Source organism: Schistocerca cancellata, chromosome 5 (genome assembly GCF_023864275.1).
Source record: "Schistocerca cancellata isolate TAMUIC-IGC-003103 chromosome 5, iqSchCanc2.1, whole genome shotgun sequence".
In the NCBI taxonomy this organism is placed as follows: domain Eukaryota; kingdom Metazoa; phylum Arthropoda; class Insecta; order Orthoptera; family Acrididae; genus Schistocerca; species Schistocerca cancellata.
Genome location: NC_064630.1, coordinates 824,858,897 through 824,879,426, shown reverse-complemented (window position 1 = coordinate 824,879,426; position 20,530 = coordinate 824,858,897). Strand labels below are relative to the sequence as shown.

General features: G+C 44.0%; 1 protein-coding gene across 1 annotated transcript in view; it reads right to left on the bottom strand.

Annotated features, from left to right (window-relative positions):
• Positions 1-19,771, bottom strand: part of LOC126188819 (uncharacterized) — a 156,398-nt gene extending 136,627 nt beyond the window's left edge. Inside the window, exons 1-2 of the mRNA XM_049930432.1 lie at positions 19,626-19,771; positions 16,168-16,270 (exon numbers count right to left, since the gene is read on the bottom strand). Coding sequence (XP_049786389.1) covers positions 16,168-16,270; positions 19,626-19,771 — 249 coding nt within the window. The remainder of the gene's footprint in view (positions 1-16,167; positions 16,271-19,625) is intronic.
• Positions 19,772-20,530: the final 759 nt, after the last annotated feature.

Here is a 20,530-nt window from a genome sequence, read left to right as displayed (position 1 = left end):
TGTATAAATTTGAAAACTGAATAAATCACGGAATAATGTAGATAGAGAGGTACAAATTGGCACACATGCTTGGAGTTACATGGGTTTTATTAGAAGCAAAAAAATACAATAGTTCAAAAAATGTCCGACAGATGGCGCTTCATCTGATCAGAATAGCAATAATTAGCATAACAAAGTAAGACAAAGCAAAGATGATGTTCTTTACAGGAAATGCTCAATATGCCACCATCATTCCTCAACAATAGTTGTAGTCGAGGAATAATGTTGTGAACAGCACTGTAAAGCATGTCCCGAGTTATGGTGAGGCATTGGCGTCGGATGTTGTCTTTCAGCATCCCTAGAGATGTCGGTCGATCACGATACACTAGCGACTTCATTTAACCCTAAAGCCAATAATCGCACGGACTGAGGTCTGGGGACCTGGGAGGCCAAGCATGACGTAGGTGGCGGCTGAGTACACGATCACCACCAAACAACGCGCGCTAGAGATCTTTCACGTAACTAGCAATATGGGGTGGTTCTAATAAAACCCCATGTCATTCCAAGCATGTGTGTCAATTTTTACCTATCTACAATATTCCGTGGTTTATTAAGTTTTCAAATTTATACTGACTTTTTGATCTCCCATACTACATTCGCAATGGTACTCGCAAAGTAGAGGAGGGGTGCTTTAGCGATGATAGTGAAACTGGGAAGCATGATTTTGCAGCATTGGTCGGTTTTGACTTTATTCAATTGCTAAAATTGTTTGTACTATCAACTGTGGTATTTACTATTACAGTACATCGGCGGTGTCTCTTCCATCCAATCTGTCCACTGGTACACTGTTGATTACCACATAATGATTGACTAACATCTCTTGATTGAGATGGAGAAAGTGTCTAGGTAGAGGGGAACATCTTCTGGGTAAGGCTCAGTGATCGCGCAAATGACTGCAATATGAGGAATCATTCGAAATGGAACTTTGAGCCATCATCTATTCTGTCACTGTGCCAGATGACTTTAAATGTAGAGGCTGTCAATCACGTTTGGACAGCAGTTTGGAAAGGATCCACAATGCTGCAAAACTCTTTCAGTTTCCTTTTGTTGTGACTGTCTTATTCAAAATCATCCAGAGCGCGCGCGCGCGCGCGCGCGCGCGCGCGCGCGCGCGCGCTCGCGCGCGTGTGTGTGTGTGTGTGTGTGTGTGTGTGTGTGTGTGTGTGTGTGTGTGTGTGTGTGTAGTGGAACAAGGTAGGCGTCACCCTACTCCCCACCTGTTGCCGATGTATCCAAGATGGCGGCGATGACGTCATCCAATATGGCGGAGATGTTATCCAAGATAGCGGATTTTGGTGGGAACTATGAAATTTGGTGGGAAGAAGAAGGTCAATTGGGAATTTCGGTGTATATTCGGTCAATTTATGCCTATTCCCTCGTATTTTTTCGCAATTCTATCGATTTTATGTCAGATCTATCCATATGACCATGACATAACCTCTGGATCCATGTTTTGAAATTGCTTGTAAATGTAGCACAGCTGCCAACACCTAGCCCAAATGCAGTGATCAAGACCGCGCGGGATTAGTCGAGCGGTCTGAGGCACTGCAGTCATGGACTGTGCGGCTGGTCCTGGCGGAGATTCGAGTGCTCCCTTGGGCATGGGTGTGTGTGTTTGTCCTTAGGATAATTTAGGTTAAGTAGTGTGTAATCTCAGGGACTGATGACCTTAGCAGTTAAGTCCCATAAGATTTCACACACATTTGAACATTTTTTTTTAGAGTGATCAGGAGGCGTAATATAGCACTGTACTCGAATGTATCCAGTCACCTCCATATTCGGAGAGCGTTTGCTCTGTTTTCTGTATGTCTGTGTATATGCATGCCTCGCAAAAGGCTCCCATGACCCTAAGTAGACCCGAGTTAGTGTTTGAATGTGGATCTGCCACACATTATATCCAGAGCAATGTTGAGATGCGGATCTACAATTTGCGTCGCACGGGATAGGGTTTGAGGGTGGAGTCGCCATGCACAATGTACGAAGTGGTGTCTTGGTACAGATCCACAATATACCACATCCAAGTTTGCGTTTGGGTGTGGATCTGTCACAGACTATATACATCCACACCTATGTTCGGAGGTGGATCCACCACATATCACATCTGTGATAGAGTTCGCGGGAACCAAACATGTGCTATGTCTGGACACGTATTCTATGTTCGAAGTTTGGTCCACAACCTTGGGGGGAGGGGGGGGGGGGGAGCTGGGTCCTGGGGGCCATCTGTGGGGCACGAATCTACGCAGACATACAGAAAACAGAGCAAACGCACTCTGAATGTGGAGGTGACTGTATATAGTCTAGTACAATGCTTTATTGCGCCTCCCAATCAGTGCATTTGGGCTAGGTGTTGGCAGTTGTGAGGTTATGTCATAATCGCATTGATAGATCTGACATAAAATCGATAGAATTGCGAAAAATAACGAGGGAATATGTATAAATTTACCGAATATAAACCGAAATGAGGGGTAATTGAGGAAGTACTTGGGTTTCTTCTGGTTCGCACAGAACAATTAGTACATGGGAACAAGTATGTGGAAAAAAGAATTATCTGAGAAAAGTCGACATCAAAATGAAGGGAATCAGGGAGGCAGTCAATTTTTTCCATCGAGGCTGCATTATATTGTATGTCTATTGTGGTAGTTTATTATAGTGAAACCGGGAGGAAAAATGTATGTCATCCGCTTGAAATATATTTCTTACATTGGAGTATTAACAGCACTACATTCCATACTACTGATAGGCTGGAGAAGCAGGCGAGGTACTCTAATAATAAGCATCACAGTTGATAGTGTGAATAACTTTAGCAATTTTACAGCAATTTCAACACCAACCAATGATCTGACAGCACATTTCCCAATTTCAGTATCATAGCTAAAGCTATAATGTTATTATAGCCCACTTTAAATGCAGAATGTTGTAGCCTTAGGAGCGTATGTGTTTATGTTCTATCTTACCGATACCTTCCAGGAACCGATACTAGACTCTAGCACATTAGTTTAGAGTTGATAAAAATGGCTCTAAGCACTACAAGACTTAAGATCTGAGGTCATCAGTCCCCTAGAACTTAGAACTACTTAAACATAACTAACCTAAGGATATCTCACACATCCATGCCCCAGGTAGGATTCGAACCTGCGAACGCAGCAGCTGCATGGTTCCAGGCTGAAGCTCCTAGAACTGTATGGCCACTGCGGCTGGCTTTAGGGTTGATAGCTTGGTTTATTTAGGTAAAAATGCATCGAACTCCATCCATCCGTATCTCCATCGCGCATCAAAATCATTCGTTTCTTGTTCTTCTTAACTGTGTAGTATTACAACATGACCTCTGGAAATATGTTACTATACATCGATAAGGAGTGGTAAGCTCCTTGGCATGGGTGCATCTCGAGAAATATTGTGCACTTGACCTGGCGAGGACTTGGTACGCTCAATTCATTCTTGAGATGTGGAATGTAGCGACTTATTTCTGGTAGGATGCAGATTAAATCAGTAGAAGTGCTGCAGGGTGGGCTGGTCAACGACAGTGCGAGAGGGTCTTTCACAATCTAATTTTACCCTAATACAACGAGAATGCTCTGTGACATCATCATAAATTGTGCACTATCCTCAAGGTGTTAGAAATATGTAGAGCATTTTCTGATATACTTTGATGATGTATGTGCTCGAGAATTAACACTGAATGGACGTATTGCACAGTCATCTGTCTACATTTGCTGTGATATAATCTGGAGAAAGGGTGCTTTAGCTATGATACTGAAATTGGGAAATGTGCTGTCGGATCATTGGTTGGTGTTGAAATTGCTGTAAAATTGCTAAAATTGTTCACACTATCAACTATGATGCTTATTATTAGAGTACATCGATGTTGTCTTTTCCATCCCATCTTTCCACTGGTACACTATTGGTTACCACATAATGATTGACTGACATCGCTTGTTTGAGATGGAGAGAGAGTTTTGCCTGCTGAGCTATACCATCTGGGGTGGATAGCACCGAAACAGTGATCACGTACATGTCTGCAATATGAGGAATCAGTCGAAATGGAATGTAGAGTTATCAGCTATTCCGTCAGTGTGAGAGGCGAATCTAAATGTAGAGCTCGAGAATCACCTTTTGACTGTAGTTTGGAGACTCTACACACTGCAAACACTCTTTTCCTAAGTCCTCATGTTGTAACTGTCTTTTATTTAAAATCAGCCGACTGTGGCATGTTATGGTATCTGCTGTAACAACATGATTTACACTGTGCAATGTCTAGTTTCCTGTAAAAGGCTGTGGATCAGAACTTCTTAATGTCAGTTTAGAATCTGGCACAGGCTTCGAAGCCGTGGCGGAAAAACAAAATGTTTGGCACTGTACAAAAGCGTGTTGGAAAACAGTGTTTGAAACAACTAAACATGACCAGAGGGAGCGTCTTTTGCGACTTAGTATAATCTGTGGGATTCGATCATTCACCTAGAGTATAGGTGATGAAACTTTAAAGTGGACTCTGCAGTGTCTTTATTCGGTGAGGGACGGGGTATACCGTGAGGAATGCTTGGAAGGCTGCATGCTGCGCTATTCTGGGGAGCACTGTGAAATCTCCCTCCCCACGCTGGAGCCCCACCACAGCCTTGCGTCATTGCACGAGCAATGGTGAGTAGATCAGTTCTATATCGGATGAAGTTAGTGGAGCTTCTATAGTTCTTAATTTTTCTCTGTTTGTGGGTAGAGAATAACGATGATAGCATGTTCGGCTGGTAGATTTGAATCGACACGGATCTGCTTCGGTCTGTAGTATCTGTATCTAGTTCGGAGATGTACCACATTGCACACATTTCCACCGAATGGTCAAAACACAGTCCTGTTCCACTAACTCAGGTCGTTATGTTTCTACACGGGTTGCAGAAGCTTCTGGGTATGTCTTTCTCCGACTTCTGCTCAGTTCCGACTTAAACTGGAACGATCACATGCGCTAGGCTGGGAGCAGTTGCGAGATGTGTTGGAATTTTACTGAAGCAGGTAGGTTTAGGAATGGTGACTCATTTCGAGATATGGGAGTGCCAGAAATCTGACTGAGTAGTGGTTGTAATGATTAAAGGAATTGTCAATAGGATCCAACATATGTACGTGATTCAATGGAAAGAGCTGATTCCAAATCATGGGTATCATTTCTAGCGGATAGCACAACAATATATATCTGAGAAGCTAGTGTACATTTACTTATGACCTCAATTAGCACACCATCTACTAATGTTTGTGATCCTTCTCAATGAACCATGGTCTGTATCTCAGGGGATATAAAGCGGAACCTCTGATATGGTCTCGAGACAGAATGCAATATAAATACTATAGAATTATCTAGCTGGGGTGGTGGGAGGGAGTCGCAAATACTGCTTACATACCACGTTCCTTAGCCGAATCACTTTCAAAATGCAGTAATTTTATCTCTTGTTTGGTTCGTGGGCTACGTGTTGGTCTGATAATACACATTCCTATGATCACCATCACAGCATTTATCCGGAAAAAAAACCCACCTCATTCAGACGTAATGTCGTACCTTGATTCGTAAAGTGGGTATAGCTTTTAACATGGATATTTGTGTGCACCTGTAGAACCAAGATCGCTTGTGACAGTAACATACAGTAGTTGTTGGGATCGAGTTTTTTAGCATCTGGTCGATTACATCTCTCTTTCTAAGACACAGTGGTAGCACTCGCAAGAGAAACCTAAGAGACATGTCCACCCATCGTTGATTTTCGGTCAGTATTTCGTATCATAGGCAATCACCTATTGACGAAGTATTGTACTTAGTAGTAGGGGGTGCATGATCGGTTCACCTTGAGCCTAAGGCTTATAAAGTATGTGTTTGTCTTTTGACATATGCAAAGGAAATGACTATGTCCATTCATGAGGAAGGTGTGGATTTGACGTCTAGTACTGTGATAGCAAAGGGTCATAAGAATGGTACTGATAATTCTATTTCCAGAGCCATAGCCATCAAAAGGGTATATTTCCGAAACTGCACTCATTGTCGAATGTCATTCAACTGAGACCGCGATCTTAACATTTAGTTGTAAGTAGAGGGATTAAAGACATATGTGACCGATTTCTTAGGATGAATGATTTATAAATTGTTTGGGTGACTGCTTCTGCACATTTTGCGGTTTTATTTAATTGAGAGAAGATCGATTGTGGGGTATGCATCTAGCATGGGAAAGACATGTTTGCCTCTGCTCTAGATATAAGGAACACCTTAGTTGATCTTATAAATTATAGGGATGATTTCGAATCTGTTACATCCCCGAGATTGGTATTTGTGTGTGGAAATCTCCTTTTTCGTCTGTTTGTTTTTAGTTACTCAGTGGTCTAGAACATGCTCCATGTAGCTAAAGTTTCGAATTTGTACAGAAATAATTCCCCATCTATATCTCTGGAATTATGTTGCTTGAGCGATCGATAGGATACTGCTGTGTGCAAACCAAGCGAAATTAGAACTGTTCTTGTAATACCAGAGTCTGGAGATGGGTGTAGAAATGGGAGCAAGCTGACAGGTCTGGACGAGAAACAGTAACGCATTTGTACTGAGGGGGGCAATGAGCCAGTCTTTGCACAACTGTTCTGAGAGTGACTTAGATCCACTGATGGATTTTGTATGGCGAAGGATACGAATTGTATGTTTACTACATCAAGACGGTACGCAGTGATATACTGCTGGGTTGGAGATTGGTTTCAGGCTCTAATATTCAAGCTCCTGTTCTCATTGGGATAGCAGTGTAATTGAGTAAGATTCTTTCTATATTTGACGATATGTATGGGACTTTGCGAGGTTTAGTTGTCAGTGCAATATGGCGATCAGTGTAAAATAGTTTATTGGGGCTGTATGTCCATCTGTAGAAAGAAAAAAATGGTAGACGCTGCTTCCCTAGAACTGAGGAGCATCATGACATAGAACCGGTGTGAGTGTAGGCACACAATTTTTTTGGGTGCTGTGCAGATATAAAAGATAACTGCACTGTGTGTGTACATACATATTGCATTGTAAAGTTACTGTGGCTTATGTTGTGTAAAATGTATATATATTGCATTGTATAGTTACTGTGGTTTATGTTGTGGCATGACTAGAGAGGATGACTGTGAGGGATGTATAGATTTAGCACATCCATAACCATGAGGGTATGAGAGAGATTTTTTATGTGGAAAATTATGTACGCTATAGATATTGACATTACTTCCAAAACCACAGCTGTCAAGAGGAGACATTACCTGTACATCAATCGGTGTCAGACTGTAGCTGCCATTGTAATATTTAACTGTGGTTACACTGGTGAGTATGTTCCTGGCTTCCAATATTAGAGTGAGTATTGTATGTATTTGATGCTCTGTAGACAACTTTCCGGGTTTAACTGTCAATGCTATTTAGCGGTCTGTGCAAAATAATTTCACCACTGAAAGTCCTGTCTGCAGAAAGAAAGAAAAGGTGGACGGTGCTTCGATACTGACGGCATCAGTTATCGGAGAGTAAATTTCGATAAGAGCCAAATAGTACGCTCGATTCGTTCACATCCCGTGTGCTGAGATATAGGAGCCTCTGCATAGCTGTGGGAACGTTTGTGTGTCTTGAAAGAAGGAAGAGTAACACATGATGGACTGGGGTATGACGTTAGGACCGCTGGGAAGAGTGCATTCGATGTTATTCTGCGCTATTTGCAGTTAAGCACGGTTAGACACGTCTCATGTCACGCTAGGAGCAATGCTACTCAGTCATCAATGGTAAAGACACTTGCTGCCTTGAGGCGTCTCATTTACGAGACCAGCGTGAGCGTGCCTCAGAGTTATGTGATGTCAGTAAAACACTGGATGTGTACTTGAAAATAGAGACAACTTCCACCTGCATCCGGCGGCGGCTCGTGGCTGTGACAGCGCTCGCCTCTTGAGCGCCTTCAGTCCTGCCCGATCGCATCAGCAATGGTGCCTAGGTGAACACATATTTGGAGAGGAACTTCTCAAGTTTCAAGTATGAAATGGATGTCGCCGCCTAATGTGTGTGGGCATCTGTACGTGGTTTAGCAGCTGACGGCCGCGTCACTTCGCAGGGCTGCAAGTAGACTTTTTTGCGGTCTGCAGGGCAGGTCTGTAGACTGTGCTATGCATTATTTGGGTAGTTTATGGGTTGATTTCGTGTCTGCACATCTGTATACTGCATTATTTAGGAGGACTCTGCGAGTCTGTACTGAAATTATTTCGGTAAATTAGGAGTTCTTTGCATGTCTGCAGAGCATTATTTAGGAGTAGTTTACAGGTCTGTGGGCTGTGTAGCATGACCCCAAACATGTGTTTCATATCTGTGATAAATATACTCCCTAAGTAAATTGTTCCAAAATAAATGAAGTACACTCCTTCCTCTCTCCAGCAGCCCAGTGCAGGCTGAGTCCTTTTCCCACTCCTTCCTTACTCTGTCCAGCAGCCCAGTGCTGGCTGAGTCATTTTCGCGCCATTTTCCTCCTCCAGACCATCTTGGATTACTTCACAGGATGGATGACAGCACCCTCTGGTGGCAGTATTGTGTACTAGGCCAGTTGGAGTCTAGATATGTGGTGGAGATATTGTCTGCAAAATAAAGACTTATGTCCAGGACAGGGAGAGTCATTTTTTCATAATTTCCCACCCACCATCTTGGATTACATCACAGAATGGACGACAGTGTACTCTGGTGGTAGTACTGTGTGCTAGGTCAGTTGGAGTGCGGACCTCCTGGTGAACACACTGGATGTTGGTGCTGTCTCTAATTGTTTAAATAAAGACTGGTACATGATTTCGACAATTGACAATTACCAAGCATGTTTGCAGAGTCCTTTATATGGATTATTATTTTGACAATTTGCGAATTGTTTGGCTCTCTGTACGTAAATGTATTGCATTATTTACGAGTGGTTTGCATGTCTGTACGCAGTGGAATGCGTTATTTTGACAGTTTACAATTAGAAAGCGCATGTGCAAAGCATTATACATGAGTTATTTAGGATTAGTTTGCAGGTCTGTATGGTGTGTGGCATGTCAGAGCGTGTGTTCTGTATCACTGTGATACATATACCCCATCCCTAAATAAATTGTTCTAAAATAAATACACACCTTACCCCACAAATCCCTAGGAAGAGGTGCTGGTTGAGTGACTGAGTTTAGTGGAGGTGAGCTTTGTTTCCCACAATTTTCTTAGGTTGGCAGAGATAGCCAAAGTGACCTTTCTTTACTGCCACAATTCAAACTTGGCGCCAGTTCATAGGATGAGGTGACAGTGTGGTGACTTAGGTTAGTGGAGGTAGCCCAAGTGTCTGATCTTCACTATTCAAGATTAAATCTAACTTTGGCACAGAAAGGGGTGAATTATACTGGCACTAAAGTCTTTGGTCACTTACCAAATAGTATCAAAAGTCTGACAGATAACCAACAAGTATTTAAGAAGAAATTAAAAGAATTTCTGAATGACCACTCCTTCTACTCCATAGAGGAATTTTGAGATATAAATTAAAAAAATATATTAAAAATAAAAATAAAAAAATAAAGGAAAACAAAAAACAAAAGAAATAAAGTTGTTATATTAAGTTAAGTATGTTGTTAAATTAACCTAATTATGTCATGTACTGGAAAATTCGACTCGTTCTACATCATTACGAAATATCGTATTCATGATCTATGGAACTAGTATTAATCTAATCTAATCTTTCCCACCATTTTCTTAGGTTAGTAGAAGTTGCATTGTCCTGATGGAATTTGAACTTCCCAGCTGTGGGAGCTTGGCAGGGGGGAGTGGCAAGGGGGCGTGGCACTTTCCCGCCATTTTGGATAACGGTACTTTGCGCCGGAATCATCCTTGGGGTTGGGTGACGTCATGGATGCCATCTTGGATAATGGTACTTTACACCAGAATCCCCCTTGCCGCAGTACTTGTGTGTGTTGTGGTGGCAGCAGCAACAACAACATAATTTGCAGTGTGTGACGTCTAGTTTTCTGTGAGAGGCAATGGATCAGAACGTGTTAGTGTCAGTTTTGAACCTGACACAGACCCTGAAGTCATGGCAGAAAAAACAATATATATGACAGTGTCGAAAGTGTTACAGCAGAAAAAAAACAACCTTTCAAACAATTACACAAGGTCGCAGAGAGTTTCTCTTGCTACTGGTGGCATAGTGTGTGGGATACGGTCGTCCTCCTACAGTATAGGCGTTGACAGTTTACTCTAGTCTGTGCAATGGACCAAAACTTGTATATTTAATAGGGGCGCCACATGTGCTCGATGCAGGAAGACAATATTTGTTTTCGATTTATGGGAAGAGGGAGATGCCGTAAAAACTTCATCGAGTTCTCTATCGGATGAAGTTAGCAGAGCTTTTATAGTTTGTCATGTTTCTCTATTGAATGGTACAGAATAAGGACGGTAGAACGTTGGGGTGATAGAAGTGAATGGACCCTGAGAGACGCACATCTGCTTCAACTGCAGAACCTGTATGATGTTTAGTCTTCCCAATTTTCCCGATAAGAAACACACCCGTAACTGTTTGTACAGTCTTTATGGTATCTCGTGTGTGTGAGCGCGCGCTTGTGTGCGTGTGTGTGAGCGCGCGCGCGTGTGTGCGTGTGTGCGTGCGCGCGCATAGTCCGCACGGATTCAGAAAACATCGTTCTTTTGAAACACAACTAGCTCTTTATACCCGTGAAATAATGACGGCTATCAACAGGGGATATCAATAGATTCCATATTTTTAGATTTCCAGAAGGCTTTCAACACCGTTCTTCACAAGCATCTTCTAATCGAATTCCGTGCCTATGGAATATCGCCCAGTTGTGCGACTGGATTCGTGATTTCCTGTCAGAAAGGTCACAGTTCGTAGTAATAGACGGAAAGCCATCGAGTAAAACAAAACTATTACCCGGCGTTCCCAAAAAAAGTGTTATAGGTCCTCCATTGTTCCTGATCTATATTAACGACAGGAAAAATCTGAAGAGCCTTATTGCATTATTTGCAGATGACGCAGTCATTTGCCGTTTTGTAATGTCATAAGATGACGAAAACGAATTGCAAAATGATATAGTTAGGGTATCTGTATGGTGCGAAAAGCGGCAATTCACCCTGAATAAAGAAAAGTGTGAAGTTATTCACATGAGTGCTAAAAGAAATCCACTAAATTTCAATTACAGGAAAAGTCACACAAGTCTTAATGCTGTAAATTCAACTAAATACACACATCAAAAAAAGTTTTGCATCAACCCGGTTAACATAACGCCTGAAGATAGATTGACTGTGGATATTGTATCACAGACACAGACCCTTTGACTATTCAGAGATGTCACTAAAGCTGCCCAAAGATGTAAACAACCATACATGAGCAGCGCCTATTAGACAGAGGGGGTGCTACAGCCGATCAGTTCCAGTCATTCCACCAGGTAGGACGTACACAGCTCGTGTTGTCTGTAGATCAACCATGCCTAGATGGTCAATACCGCGGTTCGATCGCATCCGCATTGTTACTTTTTGTGCTGGAAAGGGCTCTCAACAATGGGAGTGTCCAGGCGTCTCGCAGTGAACCAAAGCAATGTTGTTCGGGAATGGAGGAGATACACAGAGACAGGAACTTTCGATGAAATGCCTCGATCAGGCAGCGCAAGGGCTACTACTGCAATGGATGACCGCTACGTACGGATTATGGCTGGGAGGAACCCTGACAGCAACGCCACGATGTTCAATAATGCTTTTCGTGCAGCCACAGGACGTCGTGTTATGACTGAAACTGTGCGCAGTAGGCTGCATGATGCACTGACGACCATGCCGAGGTCCATCTTTGCAACCACGGCACCACGCAGTGCGATACAGATGGGCCCAACGACATGCCCAGTGAATCACTCAGGATTGGCATAATGTTCTCTTGATTGACGAGTGTCGCATATTCCTTCAACCAGACAATCGTCAGAGACGTGTTTGGAGGCAACACCGTCAGGCTGAACGCCTTAGACACACTGTGCAGCGAGTGCTGCAAGGTGGAGGTTCGCTGCCGTTTTGGGATGGCATTATGTGGGGCTAACGTACGCCGCTGGTGGTCATGGAAGGTGCGATAACAGCTGTACGATACGTGTATGCCATCCTCCGACCGATAATGCAACCATATTGACAGCATATTGACGAGGCATTTGTCTTCATGGACGACAATTCGCACCCCTATCGTGCACATCTTGTGAACGATTTCCTTCAGGATAACGACATCGCTCGACTAGAGTGTCCAATATGTTCTGCAGACATGTACCCTATCGAACATGCCTGGGATAGTTTGGTAAGAGCTATTTATGGACCACGTGACCCTCCAACCACTGTGAGGGACCTACAACGAATCACCGTTGATGTGTTGGACAATCTGTAGCAACAATGCCTTGATGAACTTGTGGGCTGTATGCCAAGACGATTACAGGCATGCATCAATGTAAGAGGACGTGCTACTGGGTATTAGAGGTACCGGTGTGCACAGCAGTCTGGACCACCACCTCTGAAAGTCTCGCTATATGGTGGTACGACATGCAACGTGTGGTTTTCGCGAGCAATAAGAAGGGCGGAAATGATGTTTATGTTGACCTCTATTCCAATTTTCTGTACAGGTTCCAGAACTCGCGGAACAGAGGTGATGCAAAAGTTTTTTGATGTGTGTACTTAGAGATTACAATTAGAAATAGCCTAAATTGGAACGATCACATGGACAATGTTATGGCTAGAGCAAACCAAAGACTGCGATTCTTTGGCAGAACATTTAGAAGGAGCAACACGTCTACTACGGAGATTGCTTACACCACGCATGTCCACCCTATTCTGGAGTATTGCTGTGTGGTGTGGGAACCGCATCAGGTGGGACCGACGGATAACATCGAAAAAGTTCAAAGGAAGGGAGGCTCGTTTTGTATTATCGCGAAATACACTCCTGAAATGGAAAAAAGAACACATTGACACCGGTGTGTCAGACCCACCATACTTGCTCCGGACACTGCGAGAGAGCTGTACAAGCAATGATCACACGCACGGCACAGCGGACACACAAGGAACCGCGGTGTTGGCCGTCGAATGGCGCTAGCTGCGCAGCATTTGTGCACCGCCGCCGTCAGTGTCAGCCAGTTTGCCGTGGCATACGGAGCTCCATCGCAGTCTTTAACACTGGTAGCATGCCGCGACAGCGTGGACGTGAACCGTATGTGCAGTTGACGGACTTTGAGCGAGGGCGTATAGTGGGCATGCGGGAGGCCGGGTGGACGTACCGCCGAATTGCTCAACACGTGGGGCGTGAGGTCTCCACAGTACATCGATGTTGTCGCCAGTGGTCGGCGGAAGGTGCACGTGCCCGTCGACCTGGGACCGGACCGCAGCGACGCACTGATGCAAGCCAAGACCTTAGGATCCTACGCAGTGCCGTAGGGGACCGCACCGCCACTTCCCAGCAAATTAGGGACACTGTTGCTCCTGCGGTATCGGCGAGGACCATTCGCAACCGTCTCCATGAAGCTGGGCTACGGTCCCGCACACCGTTAGGCCGTCTTCCGCTCACGCCCCAACATCGTGCAGCCCACCTCCAGTGGTGTCGCTACAGGCGTGAATGGAGGGACGAATGGAGACGTGTCGTCTTCAACGATGAGAGTCGCTTCTGCCTTGGTGCCAATGATTGTCGTATGCGTGTTTGGCGCCGTGCAGGTGAGCGCCACAATCAGGACTGCACACGACCGAGGCACATAGGGCCAACACCCGGCATCATGGTGTGGGGAGCGATCTCCTACACTGGCCGTACACCACTGGTGATCGTCGAGGGGACACTGAATAGTGCACGGTACATCCAAACCGTCATCGAACCCATCGTTCTACCATTCCTAGACCGGCAAGGGAACTTGCTGTTCCAACAGGACAATGCACGTCCGCATGTATCCCGTGCCACCCAACGTGCTCTAGAAGGTGTAAGTCAACTACCGTGGCCAGCAAGATCTCCGGATCTGTCCCCCATTGAGCATGTTTGGGACTGGATGAAGCGTCGTCTCACGCGGTCTGCACGTCCAGCACGAACGCTGGTCCAACTGAGGCGCCAGGTGGAAATGGCATGGCAAGCCGTTCCACAGGACTACATCCAGCATCTCTACGATCGTCTCCATGGGAGAATAGCAGCCTGCATTGCTGCGAAAGGTGGATATACACTGTACTAGTGCCGACATTGTGCATGCTCTGTTGCCTGTGTCTATGTGGCTGTGGTTCTGTCAGTGTGATCATGTGATGTATCTGACCCCAGGAATGTGTCAATAAAGTTTCCCCTTCCTGGGACAATGAATTCATGGTGTTCTTATTTCAATTTCCAGGAGTGTAGATGAGATAGTGCCACAGATATGATACGTGAATTAGAGTGGCAATCTTTTTTAAAAAAGGCGTTTTTCGTTGCGACGGGGTCTTCTCATGAAATTTCAATCGCCAGTTTTCTCCTCCGATTGCGAAAACATTCTGTTGGCACCCAACTGCATAGGGAGAAATGATGATCACGATAAAATAAATCAGGGCTCGTACAGAAAAAATGAAGTGCTCGGGTTTCCCGCGCGCAGTTTGATTTTGTATGGCGCAGGATACGAATGGCGTGTTTACTACATTGATAGGGTCTGCGGTGATCTATAGCTGGGTTGGAGATCGCTGTCACGCTGACATATTCAAGTCTTCATCGTTGATACTGTTAGCAACAAGTAATACTTTAAGATCTGATTTGGGGATTGGTGGCGTAGATGTGAACGTAGTTTCTTCGAGTTCCGTTCGAATGGCTGTAGATCAGTGACTGGACAGGTCTGTACTTAGGATTCGTGAGACGCCCCTGAGCTAAAATATGTCTGCTGCCTCCCCCCCCCCCCCACCACCCATCCAACCACCCATCCAACCACCCATCCAACCACCCATCCAACCACCCATCCAACCACCCATCCAACCACCCACCGATGTGAAATACAGGTATTTATTGAAGGTTGACTTGCAAACTTAAGAGTTATTTTTACAAAAATACCAACACAAGAAATTAATGTACTTTCACGCAATAAATATAAATGTAAACATTGAAATTGTGCTTTTACTGAAATTAAACAGGAACAGTACAAACAATTTGTATCAAATTTAGAAAGGTATCAGGATGCAAAACACTGATTACTGGAATAAGGAGTAGTTTTGTTTTTGCTCTGTCATTTGCAAACAAATTTACGATTTCTGCGTACTTGAGTTTCACTGTCAAGTCTGATTCCATAGCAGAGCCACCGATATAATTAAGACGATCCTGTTTTTGTGAAAAATACCTTACTGCTGAGTGTTCTCGAGTGTATTTGAAGAGCAATGTTCAGTTTTGGCTAACGATTCGCCAAGTTGCTACCTTTTGGCATGTCGCAGAATCCTGAAAGAGTGTGACTCACTTTTATTCCTTACTTGAGAGGTGTAGCGTAAGAAGTGCAGTAACTCGAGTGTAAATGCTTGTGGGAACGACGACGTCGCTGACCAGCTAGGGCAGCTGTGTGGACTCGCTGTGACTGTTTAGTGCGCTCAGTCCTCGGTCGTGTCCACATGTCCCGTGACACTTGTGTCGACATCATCATTATTACTATATGTACGGGGTGTGTACCGCGTGTATTGTGTACTAACAGGGGTCCTAGAAACGACGGAGAGGCTTCTTGCCGCCGTAAGCCTCAGTGGTTCACAACCCCACAGAATCACAGCAGTGCACCAACCTTGCCACCGCCCCCCACCGAACCCAGAGTTACTGTGCGGTTCGGCCCCCAGTGGACACCCCCGCCCCCACCCCCAGGAACTTCTCATACCAGACGAGTGCGAGTGGAACCAAAAATGTGTGCTTGGTAGTGTAATGATGGTGTACGTGTGCGTGGAGACAGTGTTTGCGTAGCAATCGCCGACATAGCGTAACTAGGCGGAATAGGGGGAACCAGCCCGAATTCACCGAGGTAGATGGAAAACCGCCTTAAAAACCATCCACAGGCTGGCCAGCAAACCGGACGTGACACGAATCAGCCGTATTGACTCGTGCCGGGGACCGGCACGCCCTCCCGCTCGGGAAGCACGGCGTTAGCCCGCGCGGCTAGCCGGGGGCGGGCGTGTACCTCGTACTGCACACCCGTCCGTGTCCGAGTTCCTCCACTGGTGGCCCGCAACACAACACGCGAGCCGCCACGGCAGCCACTGCGACCCGCCCACACCTCCTTCCTTGAAATCAATGTATGTGGTTGTGTGTACATGGACATGTTGGTGAATTATGCCGTACCCCATCTATGGGATATACAAGACACTATCATCTATCAGCGAGATGGCGTTCCCCATAATTGGGCTCGAGAAGCCCGGGGTTTCCTTGATGGAAGCTTCCCCAACAGGTGGATAGCCAGAGACATCCCAGTTCCGTGGCTCCCTAGATCACCTGACATTACCCCCTTAGATTTCTTTCTTTGGCGATATGTCTACAAAACAGCAGTTCCTGATATTGTGACAATGCAACACCGCATCAGAGAAGCCATTAGCACAATCACACCACACGTGTTGCAGAATGTGTGGCAAGAGATTAAATACTGCCTTGATATTTGGCGTGTTACCAGTAGCGCACATGGTGAAGTTATTTCAGTGTAATGTTCCAAAATGAATCAGTAGAGACCTATGTGGTATAACAAATGTTTCATTTGTTGTATTCAATGAACAGTTACATTGTTTTGGTATCAAGGTAAACGTTGATGGATTTATCCCAAAATCTCAAAAAAGAAGTGGAGTGATTACAACATTTTGCTGTACTTTAGCCCACTAAATAGAATATGTGCTGAATAAGGAATATAGCGAGTGTAGAGAGAGAGAGAGAGAGAGAGAGAGAGAGAGAGAGAGAGAGAGAGAGAGAGAGAGAGAGAGAGAGTTTTAATTATAGCTTGCATGCCAGGGTAAATATTGGGTGGTTATAATTAAAGTACAATGTCTTATGGAGGTCCATTGCGGGCTGTAATTATCGTATGGCAACTAAACTTGTAGATATGGTAATGCGTTAATGTGAAGCCGATTTACACGGGAAAAATAGTTTCAGTTTTCTCCTCCAGGTGCAAATCTGGCGCTGTAAACTGTATGACGGTATGACATCCACGCTGTCATCTGACAAGCCGTAACGTGAGTGAACAGTGTGGCTATCGAGACGAGAGACGTGCACTGTGAGTGAAATTGAAATTTGCTGCCGCTCGCATGTTGCGCTGAGATAGTATCGCTGACGGAAAGGTCTGGGGACCGGCCTGTTCTCAATATATGGTATAATGAAGATGGTAATAAAATTCGAAAACACGGCTGTGTTGCAACTTCCTGGCAGATTAAAACTGTGTGCCTGACCGAGACTCGAACTTGGGACCTTTGCCTTTCGCGGCCAAGTACTCTACCGACTGAGCTACCCAAGCACGACTCACGCCCCGTCCACACAACTTTAATTCCGCCAGTACCTCGTCTCCTACCTTCCAAAATTCACAGAGGCTCTCCTGCTAACGGCTGAGCTTGATGTGGCATCTGGAAGGAGAAGGCCTCCTATACAGTGGACGTTACTGGTTACGTTGCTGTTGCTGTAACTGACCACGCAGTGTGTTCTGTGGGAAGTGCTAGTGCATTTGCAGTGTCACGAGAATCATCCATCCCATGATCAACAGTACAGAAAGTCTTGCGATATATTTATACCCTGTAATCTCCTCCCATGAACCACACACCTTGCACATGGTGCGGATGCTTACGTGCCTCAGGGATACAGATAGATATGTGCAGCCACAACGAAAGGGTATCTGTTGAGAGGCCAGACAAACGTGTGGTTCTTGAAAAGGGGTAGCAGCCTTTTCAGTAGTTGCAGGGGCAAGTCATGATGATTGACTGATCTGGCCTTGTAACATCAGGCAAAACGGCCTTTCTGTGCTGGTACTACGAACGGCTGCAAACAAGAGACTACAGCCATAATTTTTCCCGATGGGATCCAGTTTTACTGTATGGTTAAATGATGGCGTCCTCTTGGGTAAAATATTCCAGAAGTCAAACAGTCCCCCATTCGGATCTCTGGGCGGGAACTACTCAGCAGGATGTCGTTATCAGGAGAAAGGAAACTGGCGTTCTACGAATTGGAGCGTGGAATGTCATATCCTTTAATCAGGCATGCAAGTGAAAAAATTTAAAAAGGGAAATGGATAGGTTAAAGGTAAATATGTTACAGTGAAAACCCGTTTTTAGTTAGAACGCGTTCTTACTAGTTAAAACTAGTGCATACTGAGCCAGTTCATCAAACCGCGTTTTGCCTAGTTAAAACTAGTTTTTTAAATGACTTTCGCTTTTGACCAGCAGTCAATTCTAGATGTAACTAAGGCTATAAGTATCAACTAGTTTCAACTAGTACGAACGCTTCTTAACTAAACTAGACAGAACTAGTTTTCATTAAATTTATTTAGGGGCAAATATTAAAAGTAACTACTTCCCCGTTGAAATAAAAAAAATTGTATTGTGCAATATTTATTGAGAATATTGATAATACATCGTTAATATTAACTACAGCAATACAAAAATAACCACACACTGAAGAAACATTTTAAGGAAAATTACAGAGCCATTTTAACAGTATTAGTTACGAAAGTGGAAACAAAGTAATCATACAGTGAAAGTACATAAATTACTGATACATTTGACAGAAGTTGCCACAGTCTTAATAAAGGAGAAACGTGCCAAAAAATTTAACAATTAAATTTTGATTATTTGTTATTGCAAGGCAAACTGTCGTGACATTTTGAGTTACAAAGTTTTCCTTTTTTCCTACAAAAGCACCTTTTTGAAATATATGCCTTCTTACAGACACACACACACACACACACACACACACACACACACACACACACACACACACACACACACACACACACACACCGAACAAATTCTTGTCCTGATCCTAAGGCTGCCATCTTGACAGCAGTTCTTAATGGTACCTTTGTCTGTGGCACGTCTTCCAGCAGCTAGAATTTCTCTTTGGACACGTCGAATTCGGATCTGGAAGAGAACTTTTAATTGGTTTTTTTGAAAGGCGATTAGGTACTTAATACATATAAAGTATATTACAATGTAAGTATTCAATCTTAAAATATGAATGAATTACTTGAATAGTCAGAGACGTTATCAGAGCATTAAATCAATTAAGTAATGAATGTCTGACATTTGTCCTTGATTATTGAAATCAATTCAGAAATACATACCTGCAATACAATTTGTCGAGTATCCCATATTTCTTTCTAATCTTGTGCAAGCGCTGTTCATCATTCCGAAGAACAACTTCAATAAGATTGGGGAGATCTGATTTTGCGCTGTCGATAACAGGAATCGGTATAATTATATTGTCACTGATTTCTACAATGGCGTGTATTAAATCTGAAGCCATCTTCATCCTTCTGGCCTGTTTCGTCAGGTTTTCATGAGCGTTTTCTCTAGTTGTTCGTATTTGAGATTGTCGTTTCGTAACAGCTTCAGCTTCTGGATCTTCGTGACAAGCTGGAGTTATCTGAGGCTCTGCACTCGTACTAGCTACGGCTTCTGGATCCTCTTGCTTGGCTGCTGCTGCTGTTGTTGTTGTTGTTGTTGTTGTTGTTGTTGTTGTTGTTGTTGGAGACTGTATACTTGTACTGGGCAAAGCTTCTGCATCTTATTGTCTGGCTGCAGATGTAACCCGTCCATTGCCACTAATCATAACCGCTATCTCCTCTGAGTCGTGTGAGGTTTCCAGTTCATTAGGTGTCTCATTTACTGCGTCTACCACATTAATTTTATTTAAATCCTCTTCAAGATCATCTTTTATCTCCTTAATAACGTCTAGAGCCAAACTCGAAGTCGTAGGCCCTACTCGTGGTTCTCTGCCAAACACAGCTTTGTAAGGTGTTTGTTTGATACCAGAATAATATGTTCGATTTTTCATAAACTGTACAAAGCGAAGACCGTTTGACCAGTTGGTGGTAATGTTGTCTTTCATTCATGAAGCCAATATTTTTTCAATGTCTTTGTTGGCGCGTTCAACAAAACCTTGCCTTTGGCTGTGCGTCCGTGGTCCGTGAACCAGTTTACACTCAGGCCAAAATACAGCCAGCTCGTTTATGACAGAACTAACATATTCTGTGCCACTGTCAGAGTGTAAAATACAAGGAGCACCAAATGTCAAAAATATTTGCTAAATGATGTGCCATTTCCTCTGCCCTCTTGCTTTGCAGTGCACGTAACAAAACAAATTTTGTCATGTGGTCCTGATACACCATTATATACTTAAATCCGCGATATTCTTGAGTCTCCATGTCGATCAGATCAACTTGGCAACGACTCTTCATTTCTGAATGAAGTTTCGACATGTGCCCCCTTTTCTTAATGCTCCTTTTGCGCTGACAAGTTTCACACAGATAAATGTGTATCGTGTCCACTGTTATGTTTGCGTACTTTCTTGAAGTT